The sequence below is a fragment of the Castor canadensis genome, chromosome 8 (assembly GCF_047511655.1).
Source record: "Castor canadensis chromosome 8, mCasCan1.hap1v2, whole genome shotgun sequence".
NCBI lineage: Eukaryota > Metazoa > Chordata > Mammalia > Rodentia > Castoridae > Castor > Castor canadensis.
The window spans coordinates 111,891,232-111,915,003 of NC_133393.1; the positions used below are offsets into that span (position 1 = coordinate 111,891,232).

A 23,772-nucleotide genomic window follows, 5' to 3' on the forward strand; every position below is an offset into this window, starting at 1 on the left:
GTTCCTACACAGATGTGATATAGTTCAATATTATTCACTCTCTAACATTCTAACATTCTTTTGTTCTTTTCCTCTTTCCTTAGTCTCCTCTAATAGTCTCACTTTTGGAAACCTTTGTGTGTGTGTGTGTGTGTGTGTGTGTGTGTGTGTGTGTACATACATATATATAATACATATATATGATAATGCTTGTGTATTTGTATTTGGATCTGTCTTCTACATATGAGAGAAAACATTCGATCTTTGTTGGTATGTGTCTTTCTGACCTGACTTACTTCACTTAATATGATGTTCTTTAGTTCCATCCATTTATCTGCAAATGAAAAAACTTCATTCTTCTTTATGACTGAGTAATATTCTATTGTATATAGATATCAAATTTTCTTTTTTTAAAAAATTTTTATTGTTTTATTATTCATATGTGCATACAATGCTTGGGTCATTTCTCCCCCCTGCCCCCAGCCCCTCCCTTACCACCCCCTCTGCCACCTCCCTCTCCCCCCACCCCCTCGATACCCGGCAGAAACTATTTTGCCCTTATCTCTAATTTTGTTGAAGAGAGAGTATAAGCAATAATAGGAAGGAACAAGGGTTTTTGCTAGTTGAGATAAGGATAGCTATACAGGGAGTTGACTCACATTAATTTCCTGTGCATATGTGTTACCTTCTAGGTTAATTCTTTTTGATCTAACCTTTTCTCTAGTTCCTGGTCCCCTTCTCCTATTGGCCTCAGTTGCTTTTAAGGTATCTGCTTTAGTTTCTCTGCGTTGAGGGCAACAAATGCTAGCTAATTTTTTAGGTGTCTTACCTATCCTCACCCCTCCCTTGTGTGCTAAAGCTTTTATCATGTGCTCAAAGTCCAATCCCCTTGTTGTGTTTGCCCTTGATCTAATGTCCGCATATGAGGGAGAACATACGATTTTTGGTCTTTTGGGCCAGGCTAACCTCACTCAGAATGATGTTCTCCAATTCCATCCATTTACCAGCAAATGATAACATTTCGTTCTTCTTCATGGCTGCATAAAATTCAATTGTGTATAGATACCACATTTTCTTGATCCATTCATTAGTAGTGGGGCATCTTGGCTGTTTCGATAACTTGGCTATTGTGAATAGTGCTGCAATAAACATGGGTGTGCAGGTGCCTCTGGAGTAACCTGTGTCACATTCTTTTGGGTATATCTCCATGAGTGGTATTGCTGGATCAAATGGTAGATCAATGTTTAGCTTTTTAAGTAGCCTCCAAATTTTTTTCCAGAGTGGTTGTACTAGTTTACATTCCCACCAACAGTGCAAGAGGGTTCCTTTTTCCCCGCATCCTTGACAACACCTGTCGTTAGTGGTGTTGCTAATGATGGCTATTCTAACAGGAGTGAGGTGGAATCTTAGTGTGGTTTTAATTTGCATTTTCTTTATTGCTAGAGATGGTAAGCATTTTTTCATGTGTTTTTTGGTCATTTGAATTTCTTCTTTTGAGAAAGTTCTATTTAGTTCACTTGCCCATTTCTTTATTGGTTCATTAGTTTTAGGGGAATTTAGTTTTTTAAGTTCCCTATATATTCTGGTTATCAGTCTTTTGTCTGTTGTGTAGCTGACAAATATTTTCTCCCACTCTGTGGATGTTCTCTTCAGTTTAGAGACCATTTCTTTTGTTGAGCAGAAGCTTTTTAGTTTTATGAAGTCCCATTTATCTATGCTGTCTCTTAGTTGCTGTGCTGCTGGGGTTCCATTGAGAAAGTTTTTACCTATACCTACTAATTCCAGAGTATTTCCTACTCTTTCCTGTATCAACTTCAGAGTTTGTGGTCTGATATTAAGCTCCTTGATCCATTTTGAGTTAATATTGGTATAGGGTGATATACGTGGATCTAGTTTCAGTTTTTTGCAGACTGTTAACCAGTTTCCCCAGCAGTTTTTGTTGAAGAGGCTGCTTTTTCTCTATCATATATTTTTAGCTCCTTTGTCAAAGACAAGTTGGTTATAGTTGTGTGGCTTCATATCTGGTTTATTCTGTTCCACTGGTCTTCATGTCTGTTTTTGTGCCAGTACCATGCTGTTTTTATTGTTACTGCTTTGAAATATAGTTTGAAGTCAGGTATTGTGATACCTGCAGCATTGTTCTTTTGACTGAGTATTGCCTTGGCTATTCGTGGCCTCTTATGTTTCCATATTAAAGAGATTTTCAATCTCTTTAATGAATGTCATTGGAATTTTGATGGGAATTGCATTAAACATGTAGATTACTTTTGGGAGTATAGACATTTTTATTATGTTGATTCTACCAATCCATGAGCATGGGAGATCTCTCCACTTTCTATAGTCTTCCTCAATCTCTTTCTTCAGAAGTTTATAGTTTTTCTTGTAGAGGTTATTCATATCCTTTGTTAGGTTTACACCTAGATATTTGATTTTTTTTGAGGTTATTGTAAATGGAATTGTTTTCATACATTCCTTCTCAGTTTGTTCATTATTAGTGTATAGAAATGCTAATGATTTTTCTATGTTGATTTTATATCCTGCTACCTTGCTGTAGCTATTGATGGTGTCTAGAAGCTTCTGAGTGGAGTTTTTTGGGTCTTTAAGGTATAGGATCATGTCGTCTGCAAATAGGAATATTTTGACAGTTTCTTTACCTATTTGTATTCCTTTTATTCCTTCTTCTTGCCTAATTGCTCTGGCTAGGAATTCCAGTACTATGTTGAATAGGAGTGGAGATAGTGGGTATCCTTGTCTGGTTCCTGATTTTAGAGGGAATGGTTTCAGTTTTTCACCATTAAGTATAATGCTGGCTCTAGGTTTGTCATATATAGCTTTTATAATGTTGAGGTACTTTCCTTCTATTCCTAGTTTTCTTAGAGCTTTTATCATGAAATGGTGTTGGATCTTATCAAAGGCTTTTTCTGCATCTATTGAGATGATCAAGTGGTTTTTGTCTTTGCTTCTGTTAATGTGGTTTATTACGTTTATTGATTTTCGTATGTTGAACCACCCCTGCATCCCTGGGATGAAGCCTACTTGGTTGTGGTGAATAATCTTTTTGATGTGTTGTTGAATTCGGTTTGCCATTATTTTGTTGAGGATTTTTGCATCAATGTTCATTAAGGAGATTGGCCTATAGTTCTCCTTTTTTGGAGGTGTCTTTGCCTGGTTTTGGGATAATTATAATACTGGCTTCATAAAATGTGTTATCACATTTTCTTAATCCATTCATTAGTTGTAGGCATCTGTGCTATTTCTATAGCTTAGCTATGGTGAATAATGCTGCAATAAACATGGGTTTGCAAGTGTCTTTATTGTATCCTACTTATATTCCTTCAGGTACATGCCTAGGAGTGGTATTTCTGGACCATACGGTAGTTCTATTTTTAGTTTCTTGAGAAGTCTCCATACTGCTTTGCATCATGGTTGTACTAATTTTGTATTCCCACAACACTGTATAAGAGTTCCTTTTTTTATTGTTGTGCTGGGGGAGCATTGTGACATTTACACAAGTTCTTACAGTATGTCATAGTTGAATTCACCCCCATTCTCCTTTATCTTCTCTCCCCCATTCCTGGAATAGTTTCAACAGGTCTTGTTTTTCCATTTACATACATGTGTACATAATATTTCTACCGTATTCATCCTCCTACATCCTTTCCTTATATCCCCCCTCCCACTTGTACCTACCCTCCAGACAGGATTTGTTTTGACTTTCTGTTCTTCATTTTTGTAAAAAAAAAAAATGACATTTTTATTTGCTTAAGATAGCTATACAGGGTGTTTCATTGTGACATTTCCATGTACATATGTATTATAACCTGAATTGGTTCATCCCCTCTATTTTTCTCCTTTCTACCTTAGTCCCCTTCTTATGGTGATTTCAACAGGTTTAAAAATTCTATATTCATTCTCTTATAGGAATTACATCAACACATTCACCTTCTTAACTTCCTTCTTTATCCCCCCATCCTCTCTCATATGTGACTTCCCCTTAGTGTGACCTGTTTTTCATATTGCTTCTATTTGTATTTGTATCGGGTCTATATTCCATATACGAGCGAAAACATGTGGCCTTTCTGAACCTGGCTAACTTCACTTAAGATTATGTTCTCCAGTTCCATCCATTTACCTTCAAATGACAAAATTTCATTCTTCTTTATGACTGAATAAAATTCCATTGTATTTAAATAAAGGATTCCTTTTTCTCTGCATCATCACCAACATCTATTGCTGTTTGTGTTCTTGATGATAGCTATTCTAGTTGAGGTGAAGTGAAATCTTAATATGGTTTTGATTTGCACTTCCTTTATGGCCAGGGATGTTGAATGTTTTTCTTGTATGTTTTTGGCCATTTAGACTTCTTCCTTCAAAAAAGTTCTGCTCAGTTCATTTGTCCATTTCTTCACTGAGTCATTGATTCTTTTGGAGTTTAATTTTTTGAATTCCCTGTAAATTCTGGTTATTACTCCTTTGTCAGATATATTGGTAGAAGGATTTTTCTCTCATTCTGTGGCAGCCTCTTCAGTCTGGTGACCATTTCTTTGGCTATGCAGAAACTTTTTAGTTTTATGCAGTCCCATGTGTCAATCCTTTCTCTTAATTGCTGAGCCGTTGGAGTTCTATTTAGAAAGTTACTGCCTATGTCTATGTGTTCCAGTGTATTCCCTACTCTTTCCTACAGTAGTTCCAAGCCTTATAATTGTTGGTTTACTTTGAATTGGTACTTTTAGAATGCAAGACATGGATCTAGTTTCAGTCTTCTCTATGTAGATATCCAGTTTTCTCAGCAACATTTATTGAAGATGCTGTCTTTTCTTCCATCTTTGGGCACGTTTGTTAAAAACATTAGGTGGCTGAGACTATGTGGATTTATGTCTGGGTCTTCTATTCTGTTCCACTGGTCTTCATGTCTATTTTTGTGCCAGTACCATGCTGTTTTTATTGTTATGGCTCTGTAGTATTGTTTGAAGTCAGGTATTGTGAAACCTCTACCATTGCTCTTTTTGCTCAGTATTACATTAGCTAGTTGTGGTCTTTTGTGCTTCCATATAAACCTTAGGGTTGATTTTTCAATCTCTGTGAGGAGTGTCATTGGGATTTTGATGGGAATTTCATTGAACATATAGATTGCTTTTGGTAGTATAGCCATTTTCATATTAATTCTGTTGATCCATGAGCATGGGAGAGCTTTCCATCTTTTGATGTCTTTTTCAGTTTCTTTCTTTAGTGGTTTATAGTTTTTGTCATAGAGGTCTTTTACTTTGAGTAGGGGGAAATTAAAAAGAGATGGCTTGTGCTGTGCTTAGCACGGTGCCTGGCACATAACCAGTGATCAATCGTGCCATCATTATGTCTCCCACCACTTTTTCCTCAAGGCTGCCTCCTGTTTCCAACTGATTTACTCTTTTCTTTTTTGGGTATGTTAATGCTATTGTCTGGGCTGCCATCTTAGCACGTAATGTAGCTAGACATTCATAGAAGTAATCCTTGAAAGATCCTTGAAAGAAACTCTTTGGTTCCCTATTAAGAGACTGTTGGGTAAACTGATGCTTTTCATGGTGACCAATATCCCTCTTCATGGATAGATGTTATAAAAAACAATTTTATTCCCATATTTATATATATGAGAGAAGTTGCCCAAATACTAATAGCAAATTTCCAGTTGCCTTGTATGCTTCTTGTGAGTGGACGGAGTGAGGAAATTTCCTACCAAGTGTAGTTAAATCAGGAAAACATGAACCCAGGACTTGGGGAAAGTTGAGCAAAGGATTATTCCTTAAACCTCCTCATGTTGTCTTGGCTAAGGTTTCTCAGACTATGAGTTTGAGGATAATGAATGATCAGCTCTCTCTCTCTCTCTCTCTGTGTGTGTGTGTGTGTGTGTGTGTGTGTGCATGTATACACATGTGCACTTGCAAGCTCACTTGCTCCTGCTTTTGTGCTGGTTTGGGAGCGGCACAGACACTAACAAATTCAAAATGGGCCTTGGCTGTTGCTTCCAGTTTGCTCTGCAGCAAGTAAGATTTCTTTTAGTTTATAGAAAATAAAGATGCAATTTGTAATTGAATAGGTATTTTTCCACTACTGATGACTTTGTAAGTGCACAAAGTAGAAAGATGTCAATGCCATAACTACTTCAAATAAACTCATTTAAGATTTGTTTCAAACAAAGCTGCAAAACACTGTTCTGAGGAGATTATTGGAAATTGAGGTAGTCTTGAAAGCTGCAACATGTAAAGTCTCTGCCAACATAGTTTGTTGATAAAATTAGGACCATTCTGGGACTGGCTTGGGGGGAATGAGGAAATTTTGGTCAAAAGGTATAATGCTTCAGTAAGACAGAATAAATGATGTTTTTGAGCCATTGGATTATTAGCTGATCCAATCATTCTTCATTTGTAAATATACATCCTAGCATCACTTTGTGCCCTATAAATATATATATGGCTTAATTTGTCAGTAGTCAATAAAAAAATAAAATTAGGGACCATTCTGACCTGGGGAGAACAATTCAATTTCTATTGATAATTAGATTAGACTTCCTGGGCTAAGGGGAAGTTGTTAGATACAAGGTCAGAAACAAAACAAGATGGAGTACAGGTGTTCTAACGTTACAGCAGGGATGGGCAGGATGTAGTCTGAGGTGTCTAATGGTAATGAGAAGGAAGAGAAATGAAGTACAGAATAATATATATTGAAACTACAACCAAGAAGACCTCTGGGGGATTCATGTTGAATGCTATATTTTCTATGATAGTCTTGAAAGGATAAAACAGGGGGAAAGAATCAACACAAGCAGAGAAAAAGGAAAAAAATTCCACTCTATGATGAAAAACAGCAGGCTCAAAGTCTCTAATACCATGAACTGGGAAGAGGTGAGGGATGGGAAAACGTCAGCATGCTGAGAGCCGCCAATAGATACCACTCAAGGCAAGTTTCTGATTGACAGTGCAGCTAAGAAACAGGATGGATTGCCCAGAGGCCCACTGCCACCTGCAGACATGAGGGCACAATGGCCGGCGTGCAGGGAAGCCCTAATTGCCTTACCAATATTAGCACAGGAAACATTCATTAGTGCATATTCCTCATAGAAGACCTGAGAATGAGCACCCTATACAGGGAGGGCATTGTTTCTGAAATCATCTCTGAAACTCTAACATGTAGATCACACCCCGTCTTCCCCCATGCAAATAAAAGAAATCCTAGTATAAACAGAAAAAAAAATGCCCCATGATTAGATAATGTGGTGTGCACACAGACTTGCAGTTCAGAGGAAATGGAAGTGCATGGGGGGCAGACACCATGTGGAGGAAGAGAAAATTATGACTGTGATGTCGTAGCTGTTAGATTTCTCTCAAACTATACAGTTTTCTGTCATTGGGACCTTCGTATTTTAACCTCAGCTGCATTTCTGTGGATTTCACAATTTCCTAAATTGTTGGAGGAAAAATCATTAATACATTTTTTTCAATTGACTAGAAATAAACAAATTTTTCTTGGGGCTAGTCTAATGATTATTCTTCAACAACATGCATGCATATTTAATTTAATTATATTTTTGGTGGGGGCGGTGGTAGTTATTGCAATCCATTTTATTCTCTTGGAAAGAGGCCTTGAGCTCTGACTTTAATTATGCCACTCTTGTTTGCTTAAATTGATTTTGAATATTACTGTGATTATGTTTTGTTACGAATGTATTTTCTTCTGGTTGAAATTAAGGTGGCACATGGACTCATATTCGTCTCATAGGACTGCTTCCTCTTTGACTTATTTCCCCCCCCATCCCAGAAATTTGAAATGTAAATTGGTAAATGCAAATGTCAACAGGTAGGGTAAAACAAGAGAATTTTAACATGTCAACATTTTTGACTTAAATTAGGGTTGGAAAATTCCCTAATTTGCTAAGAAAACTCACTTTAGTTCAAATTCAGGGATCTAAATGATTTCTTACATTTCTCAGCTTCAGTTTTCTCCTCTGTAAAATGGAGATAAAAATATTTTCTTTCTGGCTCGCCATGAAGTATTGTAAGGACTAAATGCAATAAATTGGGCATTGCTATACAATGTACTTTATTGTCTTCGTCAAAACCAAAGACATGGGGCTTACTCAGACTGGCCAACTTGGAGGGCTTTGGTTGCTTTCCCCCTATTTCTCTTTAGCTCTCAGAGACAGTGTGCAATGATTAAGAGGCAGAAATTGGAGCTTCCCTGCCTGGGGTGATTCCCAGCTTTGCTGTTTGCTAGTTGAATGACCTGGACAAATTGTGTAAGCCTTCTGTGGCTCAGTCTTCTTATCTATAAATGAGGATAACTTTACTACTTATAGGATCGCCATGAGGATTAAATGAGTCAATGTACTGTCTGCACTTAGAACATCTCTTAGGAAGAACTATATAAGCATTTGCTATTTTTGCATGTTACTATTTTCTAACTTCAACTGATCACTTCTTTCTATCTACCATCATTCTTCAAAAATTTTTTATTACCCTTTGGTTGCCCACTTTCTCCACTCCCTGTCAACTAAGGCTTTCTTTAAGCCTTGACTTCTGTTGGATATTTTACATTGTCTTAGTTATTTCTTCATAACAAATTTTCCATCTTAGAACAACATTTATTGTCTTGCACAGTTTCTGAGTGTCAGGAGTTAAGGAGCAGCTTAGTTGGGTGATTCTGGATTAGGGTCTCCCCCATGATAAAGAACTGGCTAGGCTGAAGTCATCTGAAGACTTGACAGGGGCTGAAGGGCTGTTGGCAGGAGACCTCCATTTCTTACAGCATGGCCTTTGCACTGGGCAGTCTGAGCATCCTTAAGGTATTGCAGTTGGCTCCCCCCTCAAGTGATCCAAGCAAGAGAGCAAGGCAGAATGAGCAATACTCTTTATAACCTAGACTTGGGAGTGACATACTGTTTCTCTTGTCTTGACATAACGTGGGAGGGCACTATACAAATACAAATGGTGGGTTCTTTGGAGAACATCTTTGAGATTGGTACTACATTCATTTAGCTTATGTTCCATTTCGTTCCTTCAAGTTTTTCTCTAACTGCTCTGCCATAGTGAATGCTCTAATGCATTATCAGAATGCATTATCTGCAGAACTAATCCCAATGAGAGCAGAGGTAACACAGTGTAGCAGAACATGTAACCAAACAGATAGGGTTTGGAGCTAGACAGAACTGGGTTTGAATTGCTGCCCACCACTTATAAGTGCTGTAGTCATTAGCAATGACCTAGTCACTGTAAGTCTCAGTTCCCTCCTCATAAAATGGGACAATCTCTACCTTGTATGTTTTGGAGGATAAGCAATGATTATAGGGCTCAAAATGCTGACTGGCACAAGCAAGTGTTGAATCTATGATAGGTATGGTTATTATTATCATGTGTTAAGTAGCTAATGGTCCCTTGATTCCAAATAATCAGCTGTTAAGCTCATTTAAAATGAATAAATGACTTTAAAGAGTGATAATTAAGGTATGCCACTCTCCAGGTTCCACAGGTTATGGAAGTCTTAAAAAAATTGTGCATGAGGGAGCACCTTTCAGATTCTCACAAATCATGCACAAAATTTGTTTTGTCATCCTGAAAAACTGACCCTCTTCAAGGCCTTCCCAGGCAATGAGTCTCAGCCAGGCTACAGGTGGAGGGTTCAGCCTGGGACTGGACTATGCTGTATTCATCCTGGAATGGCTAATGGTATAGAAATGGTCATCATATGTTGGTCTCTCACTCACATTTTCAGATAGTTTTAACTTCTTTTTCTTAAATTTTCACTGTGTTCTGGGCATGTTGTTAAGCATGTCACTTATATTGTATCATTTGACCTCGCAGTGAACATTTGAGGTAGGTGACATTGTCATATTCATTTTGAAGAAGAGGGAACACAAGTCCAGAGACATCAAGAAACGTACTGAAGATGACATAGCTGAGTGTGTCACCTGCATAAATACCAGTTGGTGATGCTTTAATTCTTCTGAAATGGAGCAGGAAATTGAAGAATAGAACTAAAGCAAATATTTGTAGTACTGGGGTCATTTCCTGGATGATCAGAATAGTTTCTGAGTGGGGTCAATCCCTTTTGGGACTTTTAAGAATGCTGCTCTTGTAGAATCTAAGTGTCTTTCTTTGCTCAAGAGGCTACACCTTTTCTTCGGTTTTTAAATTTTGCTTTATAGTGTCTATAGCCACTTACACTTGTTTTATAAGTGGTTTCATGAATAGGTTGAAAATAACATTGACAGCACTAAGTGACTTAGCATATTTTTTTTTATTGTGCTGGGTGGGGGTACATTGTAGCATTTACAAAAGTTCTTACAATGTATCAAATATACCATATTTGAATTCACCCCCTCCACCATTCTCCTTTATCCCTCCTTCACCCCATTCCTGGAATTGTTTCAACGGGTCTCATTTTTCCATTTACCTATATGTGTAAACAGTATTTGCACTATATTCATCCTTCCATGCCCTTTCCCTACCTTCTTCCCCTTCTCACTGATACCAACACTCCCCCCACCCCGCCCCAGACAGGACCTGCTCTGGTGACTTGGCATTTTAAAAAGTTATTCTTTTCCTAACAGAAGTCTTAGCATTTTTGAAATGCATAGTTTTTGTCAGTATTTAATTCACTTAAGGCTTTATGGAGTCAGTACTCCAACAACCATCCCTGTGCAACTTCAAGGCTATGTGGTTTCTCAGAGGTGGTTTAGGGTATCTGCCTGAGTTTGGCCTAGTAGAGGCATGACTCAATCCTGTGTTGGTGAATTTCCTCTATTCTTTCAGGTTGTGGGCTTTTCTTCTCCCTCCCAAAGCCCGACCATCATGAGATACAGAACGAATGGAAATAAACACAGCTGGGCTGAGGCTTGAAAAACAATTGCCAGGAATTTGTCACTCTGTTTTTTTTTTTTTCTTTTTCTTTTTTTTTTAACCACTTGCTAGCCTATTTAGTTCTTGATTTTTTGATTTATAAAATTGCAAACTTTGTAATTCATTTGCTCTGAGTGTAAGTTCTCAACAAAACAGAGACCCTAAAACAAAACAGCCCGAGATGAGCATATTTGAAGAGTGCAATCACTATCCCAGCAGGCATTTGCAATTTGGGTCAGCTTGTGAATATTCCATGCAGTTCTATCAGAGAAATAGAATTTTCTCTTTCAGCACGGAATGGTGTTGATTATAACCTCCTCTCTCCATCAAAGCAGAGAGGGGCAATTTTAGCCACTCTCCTTTCCCCACCCACATCACCAAATACTAATGAATGTCCCTTTGAATCTGAGAGTCAATAATATGTCATACATATTAGAATGTTTGAATAAAAACATAAGTATGGAATCAATGTGCTTTGGAATGAACATATTAGTCTTCCAAGCCAGCATCTCACTAGATGACTCAGTGGGATCAGTCATCAGTCTGCAAAGAAAAGATAATCAGAGACAAAGAAAGATCAGGCTGTGGGCCTTAAGTAGAGCTGTTTTCCAGAACTGTCTTTCACTTCCCAGCACTGTGCATGCTGGGACTTCTCCTCCCAGGTAGCTGTACAATTTAGCTTTGTGTTGGAGCTAGAGAATTACTGATGCTGAGTCTCTCCTAAGAGACGTTTGCAATTATTGCAACTTGCAGAAAAATAACTGAGGTGGCTCCACCTCTCCACCTTTCCAGAAATTTCAGTTGACCTTAGCATTTCTCATTTCATGTGAGAAGAGGCATGATTTATGGATCCTGCTTGGTTTCTGAATGTGCTTAAAGGAATACATTACTAACTAGAGTCCTGAGTGCCACATTACCTATTTTTAGATAGGCGAATCTTAATTGGAAACATAACAAGTAGAAGATGGGGAAAGAATGGAAGGGGAGGTTATACTTTCTCAATAGGGAAGAACTTAACTGGAGGTTGCAAGTTTTTATTCTTAATGATGTTCTCCTCATCAGTTTCACTGGCAGATGGTCACCTTGCTGAATTGTGAGCTCTATTGTATTATGGGAGAAAGTTTTAATTTTTTTTCATTTCTTCTTCTTCTTTTTTTTAGAAAAGCCACCTTAGAAGGCAAATATGTTTTCTCCCTGACTGAGCTAATTTTATCCCATTCTATTATCTTCCATTGATTTGCTTTCCCAGGTTTTGAATGAAACAGAGATATATGTGGCTGTTTGGGTACTTTGTGACTCCTGCATAAACACCAGTTGTTGATACTTTAATTTCTCTGAAATGGAGCGGCAAATTGAAAAGTAGAACAAAACCAAGTATTTGTAGTACTGGGGTCATTTCCCAGATGACGAGAATCGTTTCTGAGGAGGTCACATTAAGGATTTTAAGAGTGCTTCTCTTATAGAATCTAAATATCTTTCTCTGACCAGGAGACCACACCTTTCCTTTTCTTTTTAAAAAATTATGTGTAATAACTTCCATTTGACATAGGTGGTATCACTTTAAATAAACTGAAAAAGAAGAGCAGCAGAACTAAATGCTTTGGGCTTTTAAAAAGTATAAAGTCTGCTCTTTACGGAATTCTCAGCATATTTGAAATGCATAGTTCTTGTAAGTATTTAAAAGACTCCAGGCTTTATAGGAGAATCATTTTCATGCCAATCTGTCTCTGTACCTGAAGGTTAGCTCAATGGCTAAAAGGAAAGGAGCCTGAGAGTTGCAAAGAAAGACAAAAGGGGAAATTGATTTGGAAAAGGTTTCTCCTTTTCATGTTTTGGGCTTGGTGCATTTTTAGTGTGCATGAATGACTCAGTAGGATGTTGTCTGATTATAACCTGGTTCTCACAGCTGTGGAAAACATTAACACAGTATGGCCCTGCATTGCTCACTGACAAGGACAGCAGTTGCACCAGATTCTAACTTGTTTCACAGAGAAAGAGGTTTGGGTATTTTTACTTTAAAATGATTTCCATGAACACGAGGATTCAAATTATTTCCACAAGTCCTGTCTGAGAGGCAAATGGGTTTATATGGAATAGTGCTGTTTTGTCATCTCCAGAAATGATGAAATCTTATTCAGTTTTGTGCACCTGGAGGGATGGAATCAGTTCCACTCAGTCTCTGTTAGGTACTAGGCACCGGCTCAGGTGCTTCTCAAACAACATCCTGTTTCATCCCCTCAGTGTTGTAAAGTAGCCTTATTTCCCTTAGTTTCAAATGTGGAGACAGTGGACAAATCCCAATTGCTGGGAACAGATTGGATATATTCAGTACCTTGCATGGAGGTAAGAATGGGGTGTCTTGAACCTAGATTACTGTTTGTTAGACTTGGTTTCCCAAGCCATGAAATGGGGATACTAATAGTCACTTAATCACCCTATAAGATGAGCGTAATCCATGTAATGAGCTATTATATTAATGTTTTCAGTTAAGTCAATGAGTGATATTATTAACTTGCACAAGGCTATGATGTGTACAGTTAATTACAGTCCTTCATCTATCATGGAAAAAGGTTGGAGTCAGGAGTTATCAACATTCAGTCTCTAGTGGCCAAGTCACAAGATGTATTGGATTGAATTTGGAGCCCTTGAAGACCCTGTCTCTGGGTCTCTTCATCCTAGTACTCTGAGGGTTTTGGCTGTCATTGATGACTTGGGAATCGTAGCTCTTTTCTGCATTGGGTTCTTTGAGCTCAATCTCCTTGTGTATGTTGAGGATGCGCATATTGAAGGATGTTAAATCCACTTTTGTGGCTGTTATTTCATTTCATGCTTGTTTTTTGCTGATGAAAATCACTCCTCTGCAATGTGAAGAGGGCTTTCTTCAAGGTGAGAAAATGGTGGGAAGCCCTATCCTGTGGTGCACAGGACAAATAAAAACAAATAATTTGCAGGAGTTAAATCTTCACTCTCCCTGAGGCTCCCTAGGTGCAGTCGTTTATTTTCATTACATCTCTTGTAAAGGCAGCACCAATATTAACAATGTGAACAAAACCAACTAACGTTTTTGTTTGCTACCATCTGAAAGTTCCTTAGGGCCCATAGACTCATTTACGAAAATTCATGCACGCAAAACTCATTTGCAGAAGCAAATAAAATATATGATCACAAATGCTCTTTACCTGAGTGGCCTAGGGGAGTAGCTGAAAATGCCTTTGTGTTCTACACTTGCTTTCTGGGGTGGCTTAGCAGTCATGGGCCTCCCTACATCCTCCTAGATGAGACTCCATCAAGCTACGTTATGTCAGATGACTTAAACATTTCAGAATCTTGGCAGAACTTGGGTGGCTGTTGAGTCGATGTGTTGATTTGTGAGTGTTCTTTTGTGGAAAATATCACTAAATCATTATCCTTGAAAATGTCACGGAAAGCTCTTTCATCAGAATGTCTAGTTAGGGAAATATCTCTGTATTTAGTCAAGTTTAGTATTTTTATGTCCTTTTGGGTTTATATATGCTGCTTTCTTTCTTTTGGATACAAGTGTGACTGGGTGACAGTGTCTAGTCAGGGATCTTGAAACTGAGTTGAGAAAATTAGAAAAAAAGAGATCTTTACATGTAAAGGAAATAGTACAGAAGGATAATGGAAGCTACCAGAAAATTTATTGAGATCTCAACATCTTTAGGGTTGCTTTCTCTATAGATTAAAATACATCAGGAAAGGGTAAGGTAAGACAAATACATCTCTGCCAGACTTTCTGATACACAACTATAATTTTTCTCAACACTTAAAATTATGGCTTGTTTATAGGCTGATTGGTTGATTTTTCTCATTCAACTAATATTATTTATTGAACACTATCACAGGCTCCTTTCTGGGTGGCAGAGGTATAAAAATGAACAAGCAAAACAAAAATTTCTGCATTCAAGAAGCATATATTCTAACAAGACAGACAGATTTGTAACATATATTTTATATTTTTATTATTTAAAATTTTTGGTTGACATGCATTAATTGTACATTTTAATTGGCTTTAATTAATTGATATTTCCACAGAGGCATACAGTGTCCATCAATAAAATCCCACCTCCTTTTACCCACTTCTTCCACCCTTTCCAGTTGATATTCTGTAGCCTGGTTGATTTTTGTTTTAACTTCCACATATGAGAGAGAACATGTGGTACATGCCTCTCTGTCAGACTAATTTCACTTAATATAATGTCTCCAATTCCATTGATTTTGCTGCAAATTACAGAATTCCATTCTTCTTTATGGCTGAATAATACTCCTTCATTCACATGTGCACACACACATCTAGATTGATTTCATATTTTAGCTTCTGTGAATAGTTCCACAATAAACATGTGCATGTAGGTGTCTCTGGTAAAGCAGAGTAACTGCTTCTTGTTTTACTTCTTGTTTTTTTCCTCCCTGATTATTACTGGTAATATTTTCTCAAAAGTTATTCAGTTCATCATAGGTTATCCTTTATGGTCTGAATTCCTGAAGTATGATTTTATCAAACATAGGAGCCCCAGATACTTCTTATATATTTCCCATTACTGGGAAGTAATGGGAAAGATGACATTTGCTCTCTGGTTGAAACTTAATGGAATTCATCCATCCCACCCAGGTGCTCCTTTTTTCTGGAAACAGTTTTTGCAATCTTAGATACATACACATTTTTCTTGTTCAAAACTCATTGATTTCTCATGAGACACCTGGATGCAAGTGACATGGTTTCATGAAACACAGTACTGGGTGACATTATGGTCACTGACTATAAGTGAGTCATCAAGAACTGACTGAAATGTTTATACACTGGGGTGACTTCAATTGTGAGAAGTATAATGAATGCTTGAGAACAGTTAATAGTAAGTTTTATGAATGATCAATGTCTTTAAAATTGCATTTGATCAAAACAAGTTTATTCTTATAATATTATTAGAATAATGTCAATCTTACTGTTCTATATTCTTGTGTTCTTTCTTGCATAGGAAAGAAAAGGGATAAATTACAGTTAGCTCTCTGGAAATTCTGCAGAAATCAGGGTATGCTCATTGGGAGGTTCAGCAAAGGCCTCCAAGTCAAGAAGGAACAAAGAGAGACCACTAGCCTTGACGGTTCCTAAAAACTTTCTCCAAAGACTTTGTCCAAATCCTTAGAGGACCACTAATTGCTAATGAGATGCAAAGTTGGTGATTTTACATTTCATCTCTTCTCATTTCCCTTCTGCAACCCCAGGTGAAAGTGTCAATCAAGAGAGACACGCTAAAGTGGGAAAGGAGTGGAAAGATGAGGCAAAGATGACAGGCAGAGTCTATTCCAGGTAGATAAACAGCTCTTGCATAAGTGAGACATCTCCTGCCCTGAGAAACATGCAATGAAATAAAACAATACATGACTTCCTTCCTATTTCTATCAGATTCACCCATCCCCTTATGGTTAAGGGGACTGGTTGACCTTCTGCTATTTGGTCCTTGCTACTGTGAAAATTCATTTGTTTTCAAAAAATGCATTTGGTATTGTGTTTTAGCCAGTCTACCCATTTGGTGTAAATACTACCAATGGCAGTCTGTCCTATCTTCTGCCATTGAATAAGTGAATTGCTTCTCCACAATGGAGTCCTCTAAAGATAACACAAGCAGGGAAACAGCATCTCATATTGGGAATTCTAGCAACAAGAACTCCAGGAGGCAGCCAGCACATACCACCACAAATATTTCCCAATCCCCCAAATTAAAAAAAATATAAGAAAAATAGCTTGTTGTTAGACCTGCTGGAGGAAAAGATCAAACATAAAGTTAAGTGAAGTGAAAGCATTGTTGCTATAGAAAGATCACCCACAATTTCAGTCTTGGTGGGGTATACATCCCTGGATACTTATGTCAAAAATGTACTTGCAAACAGTTTTGCTTTAACAAGTTTAGGACTTGCACAGAATAACTCTATCCATATCTGCCTCAATGAGGTGTATCTGTACTTTCCATTCTCTCCTTTTCTGTAGGGGACAAGACAGGTTTTTCAGAATCATCTCCCAATATCTAGGAAGAGTGGGACTGAAATGTAGAGGCAGAAAGATGCATCTCACAGTCTTCAGTATTTTCAAAGAAAGTTCTTCATCATCTCTGAATGACATAATCCACCAGAGTCTCTCTCTCTCTCTTACTCTCTCTCTCTCTCTTTTGACTATTGTCAAGCTTAAATCCCCATATCCCCATGGATGGTCACATCTGCCTTTTTCTCATCCCATCCTCACTGACATGTATTCCCTATCAATGTTTATAAAGCCTTATTTTATCAAAAAGACAGAATCTGCCATAAATTAAACTATCGAAAGTCACATCTGCTTTTCTTCAGTGAATTAGGTAGCTTTGAATAATATTTTTGGTGTTGCTGAGAATTCCAGAATCTCAGCTAATTCTATATAAATGAAGGAGAGTCCCTAGATATACAATTAAATATTTATATGTAATTATTCTGTTGAGAAGTATCATCTTGTGATTTATATCAGCATAAAATAGTTTTATTTTTCTGCTCATTGCTTTCTACTGTATTGCGTTGAATCCTACTTTCCTTTGGGGGAAGCAAGTTCCTTAGCAACATCTAATTTCCTGTCATTTTCAATTATTAGTATGGTCTCATTTGGGTATTTAAGACTGGGTCCTGTTCATTTAAAAAAGATTAATTTCAAACTGGATTCAAAGTATATGCTCTCTCCCCAACAGTTTTGTGTGTGTGTGTGGTTTTTTTTTTTTTTTTTGGTGGAACAGTGGAGCTTTGGTTCTGAGATACCTCCTTTCCTTTCCATCTTCTATGTCCTAGTTCTCTGGAGTTAGGGGCTGATAAGAGGGAGGGAGGAGGCCAAGATCTTTTTATGTCATTGCTGGAATGTCAGTCTTGGGAAGGTCTCAGGCCACACTTACCCTGGTGCACATTCTTTTGATAGCATGCTTTTAGCTGAAGTGCTCTTTACAAAGTGTTACACATTTAAAAAATTGTTTTTACATTTATTCACATGTGCATACATTGTTTGGGCCATCTCTCCTCACCTGCGTCCTGCCCCTTTTTGCCCCCAACCCCCCTCGCTTCTAGGCAGAACCTGTTCTGCCCTCTTGCTCTCCAATTTTGTTAAAGAGAAAACATAAAGACAATAAGAAGGACATAGCATCTTTGCTAGTTTGAGATAAAGATAGCTATACAGAAATATCCTATTGTTGCTTCCATGCGCTTGTGTATTACAACTCACATTGGTTCATCTCCACCAGACCTCTTCACTACTTTCTGGTCCCCTTCCCCTAGTGGCCTCTGCCAGTTTGAGATTACTATATTTGCTCTTATACAGTGAGTACATCAACAACATTTGAGTTTTAGGTTTCCTTCCCTTTCCCTATTCCTCCCATACAGGTTCTCCCCTTAGTGGGTGACCCATTTCCAATAATATTACTGCATTTGTTTTAGGTCTAAAGTCCGCATATGAGAGAGAACATACAAAATTTGGCTTTCTGAGCCTGGGTAATTTCACTTAAGATGATCGCTTAAGGTGATGTTCTCCAATTACATCTATTTACTTGAGAATGACAAAATTTCATTCTTCTCTGTGGCTAAGGAAAATTCCATTGTGTATAAATACCACATTTCCTTAATCCATTTGTCAATAGTGGGGCATCTTGGCTGTTTCCATAATTTGGCTTTTGTGAATAGTGCTGAAATAAACATGGGTGTGCAGGTGACTTTGGAATAACTTGAGTTGCATTCCTTCGGGTATATCCCTAGGAGTGATATTTCTGGATTGTATGTCAGGTCTATGTTTAGTTTTTTAAGAAGCCTCCATATCGTTTTCCAAAGTGGTTGTACTAGCTTACATTCCCACCAGCAGTGTATGAGGGTTCCTTTGTCCCCAAACCCTTGCCAACATTTGTTGGTGGTGGTGTTCTTGATGATGGCTATTCTAACAAGAGTAAGGAGGAATCTTAGTGTGGTTTTGATTTGCATTTCCTTTAAGGCCAGGGATGATGAGCGTTTTTCATGTGTTTTTTTGACCATTTGGACTTCTTCCTTTGAAAAAGTTCTGTTTAGGTTAGTTTACGTCTTTATTGGTTCATTGATTTAGGGGGAGTTTGGTTTTTTGAGCTCCCTGTATATTCTGGTTATCAGTCCTTTGTCTGATGTATAGCCAGCGAATATTTTCTCCTGCTCTGTGGCTGCACATTGTTTTGTGAGTGCAGAATCATTCCGTCTATCTCCACCCATGCAGAAATATGCCCTGCCTCCCCTCGGTCTTGTCAGTGGTCATACTACTGACCCTTCCTTTGAGTTAGGCACACCATAGCTTAGGCTATGCTTAGCTTAGGCGGGCCTAGTGCTTCTTCATGAGTCATGAGGGAACCACTGGTTTCTCCTTCCTGAGAAGTGAGCAGAACTGAATTGTATGGAGCTTCCCTGTCTACCTCCCAGGCACGATGCACTGTGTTTCACAGAAATCTCTAGATTTAGATGGGCATTAGGCTCCACACTCATGCAAACCTCACATTTCAGAGGACACATGCTCCTAAGCTTCCAAACACTTTACCAGGATTGCTTTTCCCTGCTCCATTCTGGTGGCATCACCAGCAGGGTTGTGTGTTGGGGGGGGGGGTGGGCGGGGATGGGCTATAGTTCTGCTGGTTAGCAAGGGTCCAGCTAGAAATGATTTCATGAGACACCCTTCCCTTCTGACTTAGGGAAGAGAAAAGAATTTGGCCTTTCCATCAAACATTGCTCTTCTTATGTCTTGGCTATCTCTGATTCCCTATTAGACTGGTGAGTGATGCCTACAGATGGGGTGGGCCTGGTGGTAGGGGAGGAGTTTGTTGGTGATAAGGCCATTTCTATTATCTCTTAATGGAACCTCTAAGGAGATGGTTGGATTTAACTGCTGGGTGCTTTCTCTAGAATGTGGAGTAGCTTAATGACTTCAGTTTTGGACTATAGCAGAGTTTGAGGATTCTGAGACATGATGTCTATTGCACATACTTCATTATGACATGTACCCAAAGATAGATGCATGAGGATATATGAGTATATATCCTAGTCCCCCCAAAAGGTCAGGACACTCCTCTGGCTCCCTTCTCAGGTGCAATATATTTAAAAAAAAAATTCATAACAAGTACAAAGAAATGTAACACATTCTGATTTTTCCCATGACTATAATTTTTATTTTTCCAAATGTCAGACTTCAATGTATTAAAAAATATGTGGGTGGTCCTACATTCTTTTTGTCCCAAATACATATTTATTCTGTTGGAAGACTCAGCACTACCTCACAGTCTCACTGAGAAAATTAAAGGAATGAGAATACATGAAGGTACTCTTAATGATCCACAAATACATGCTAGTTTCAGGGTGACATATGATTGTAGATAAGATTTTCTACATATGAATACACCTACCTACAAATCTTATTTTAATGTGGAATATGAAAATAAGTTGATGCTTAGAATAAAATTTTAATTCCATGTGTATATATAAATCACTTAAGACTATAGTATCTTGAGGGAGGGGCATAAAAAAGAGTAATAGAGAGGGAATTAAAAGAGAAAGACTACAGTATTTTAAGCCTGACTGACTAGGTTGTAAGCCTGACTCCATAATTTTAGACAAGCTGCTCAATTGTTCTCAGCCTTAACTTCCTCATCAATGAAATAGGGATTAATAACAATGTCTGTCTCATGGAGCTTTGAGAATCAAATGGGTTAATTCATATAAAAATGCTTTAACTTTAAAAATGTGTCTGGCACCAAGAAAATGCTCAAATATCAGCTATTATCATATATCTATATGAACTACATAAAAGTAATGGGAGATTCTTATGTTTGCTAAATTTTGGATATTTTTCAATAGAAATGCAGTGAACTAAACTAACCTTTAATTTATGGTAAATCTTTAAACATTTACCTTAAAGAGTTGTTTAAGGGGGTGAGAGTGGTGTAAGAAATCTCTCCACATGACCAGAGATGACTCACCTGGGCTCAGGGTAGGAACAGAGCCTTACACTCTGCTCATTAACTCAAAGAGCAGACCAGTTAGCTACCCAGGCAGGGCAGACAAGCAGAAACAGATGAGATATGCACCCATCCATGTCCCCAGGACTGCACTGCTGGAAATTCATTATTAGGTAACATCTGTATAATTCTTTCTTCTACTCTAATCATACTTATCCTCCTTTTGTACCCTGTTGGCCATATTCAGATCCTCCTTTGAAATGTTGCATGTTTTCAGATTGATATTGAAGGGAAAAGTTTGACCTAACGATTCTTTTCAAATGGATTCTCAATATTTCCTTTATTGTTTCAGCCTCATCACTTTCTTACCTTCTGATTGCACACATCCCTTATTAGCTTTATTGGTCTTCCTGTCTCAAATTGACTTAGCTAAATTTTCTGGATTCAGAAGCAACTCTTTATATATATTATTTCCTTGTATCCCTTCTATTTTTCTCTCTCCATATCAGGCTTTCCATTCTAAATGCACCCACCAATGCTAGGACTTAGCAATCTTGATCTTCTCAGCAAATATTTGCCAGCATGTAATTTTTTATATATTATCAACAGTCAAATTTAAACAAGTCTAATCTTGTTCTAATTTCATTTGTGTAAGTCCTTGTTTTGGTACTTACATAAAGCAAGTGTTAATTTCTAATTCTTCTGTATATGTTATCCCTTCATTGTTTATGTACTGCCTTTAAGGTTTTCAGTTTTTTAAAAAATAAAACACTTTGGGGGCAGTGGGAGCCATATTTGGACTTGAACCATAAGCAGGAAGTATTTTGACAAGAACAATGAACTATGTAGAGGGTTAGGGTTGGGAGGACAGTGAAGGGATCTGTTTGGAGTCTACTCTTGTTATTCTTTCTCTTTCTCTCTCTCTTTACTACCTCAAGGATTTCCTGAATGATCCCAGGTGCTTGAAGGTGCCCTTCAGCTGCAGCAGCTCTGATTGGCATTTGCTTTCATGATTGTGCTGGGCTCCTATGGCAACTGCCTGCTATAGGCTGAATTAGTAGATTGCTGGGGCAGAAATCCTAGCTTTCTATATATGACATTTGAAATTCCATGTGTTGTACATGTGTATTTGTTGACTGCAGGGGCAGAATTTCTGATGAACGGCAGGGTGGGCAGTGGGGGTGTGCTGTAGGAGGCCATTGACTGTATCCTGACACATTTTCTCAAACCCTAATTCACTTTCAGAATAGGTGAATTAAGCTAAGTTCAGGTTCTTGGCCCTAAACCAACAACTTTCAAAAGTACATGTCTGTGTTCCCTTCCTCCTGCTGGTCTTGGGTTATGTTGGGAGCCATGTTTTTTTTGCTCATGGTTGCTGGCTGCTGTTCGCACTTCCTTCTTACCTTTTTGTTAGGGAACCTGTAAATCTCACCTAGCTAACAAGTCTCAGTTCAAGTTGTCCTTCTCCCAGGAAGCTCTCTTTGATTACTCTGGTCCAAGATGACATCAATCATCAGCACAGTACTGCTTGCAGGCCAAGTAAAGAGTGCTTATCATACCATTTATGGCTTCTTTTGAGATACAGTGGGAAGAATCTGAGAGAACGTGATCCATAAGACCAAAATATTTACTTTCTGGGCCTTTACTGGAAAAGTTTGCTAACCCCTGTCCTGAATCTAAAGCGTGTAATGTGTGTACCTTTCAGCATGACCCACAATAAATATTCCTTATTCTGTGGTTTGCAAAACTCTCACTTTTAAATTCAGCATAGCCTTTAAATATTTGACAGACATTTTGGGCACTAAAGAAATAATCTCAAAATCACACTTGGAAATTGGGGGAGTCTGGGCAGGAGACAAAGAGAATCCATGAGGAAATTTTATTTCAATAGACAGCATCCATTTATTATTGTTTTATGATTACAGAAAAACCTCTTAGTTTTGCACCTAATCCAGTTCCTTCCAACCCAGAACTCTGGCTACCAACCTCAGCTTAAGAGCGTAAGTCTCATCAAATTTCTATAAGGATGTGTGAAGGTGTAACTTAATTAAAAAATTAAATAGGAGTCCAAGTACACAGAAGTGGAAGATTAGCATTTACTTAAAAAAAAATAGTGAATGGGATCCTATAGTCAGGTGTTCCACTCTGTAAGAACCTGCCTGACATTAAGCTCAGAATACCCTTAACCTGGTGATCTAAAGCTAGATTTATTTATTTACTTTTGTCTTTCCTGCCCAGTGGTCAGCCCATTCCCAGGGTGGAGTACACAGAAGAAGAAACTAAAACTTGGGGCACTGTGTTCCAGGAGCTCTCCAAACTCTATCCCACTCATGCTTGCCGAGAGTATTTGAAAAACTTTCCTCTGCTGACTAAATACTGTGGCTACAGAGAGGACAATGTGCCACAACTTGAAGATGTCTCCATGTTTCTGAAAGGTAAGACTTTACAAAGGGGTCTTTTCTAGGCCAATATTCTCATTTGTCTTCCAAGGACTCATGTGGCAGCAATGGCCCATTTTCCAAAAAAGGAAAAGTAATGATTTAAAAAGAGGACCATTGAACCAACAATTACCTGTGAGCCACCTGTGGGAAGCAGAGCAGGGACTTGGCTGGGCAGATGGACTTATTGTTTATACAGTGTGGGTCTTGCTGAGATCACTCTCTTTGTAGTTAGCTGTTGTAAATGGTAAATCTTAACAGATATCTGCAGTTTCAGTTTTGAGCTTATCCAGGAACTACCCTGTTGGGCTATGTGGGTATAGAATGACTTCAAAGTTTCCTTTTTATTTGCTTTGTTAAAAATTATGTACTGGATGAAGAAAGATGGTGGATAATGTTGGACATTAGTGTTCTTCCCCTGGGGTAAATCAATTAGTGAATTAATCTACATCTTTAAGTATAAATTGTGTGTCAGGATCTGTCCTCATTGCTGATGTTGCAGCAGTG

General features: G+C 38.1%; 1 protein-coding gene across 1 annotated transcript in view; it reads left to right on the top strand.

Annotated features, from left to right (window-relative positions):
* Tph2 (tryptophan hydroxylase 2) overlaps nt 1-23,772 on the top strand; it is a 101,763-nt gene that overhangs the window by 13,347 nt on the left and 64,644 nt on the right. Inside the window, exon 6 of the mRNA XM_074081780.1 lies at nt 23,066-23,262. Coding sequence (XP_073937881.1) covers nt 23,066-23,262 — 197 coding nt within the window. The remainder of the gene's footprint in view (nt 1-23,065; nt 23,263-23,772) is intronic.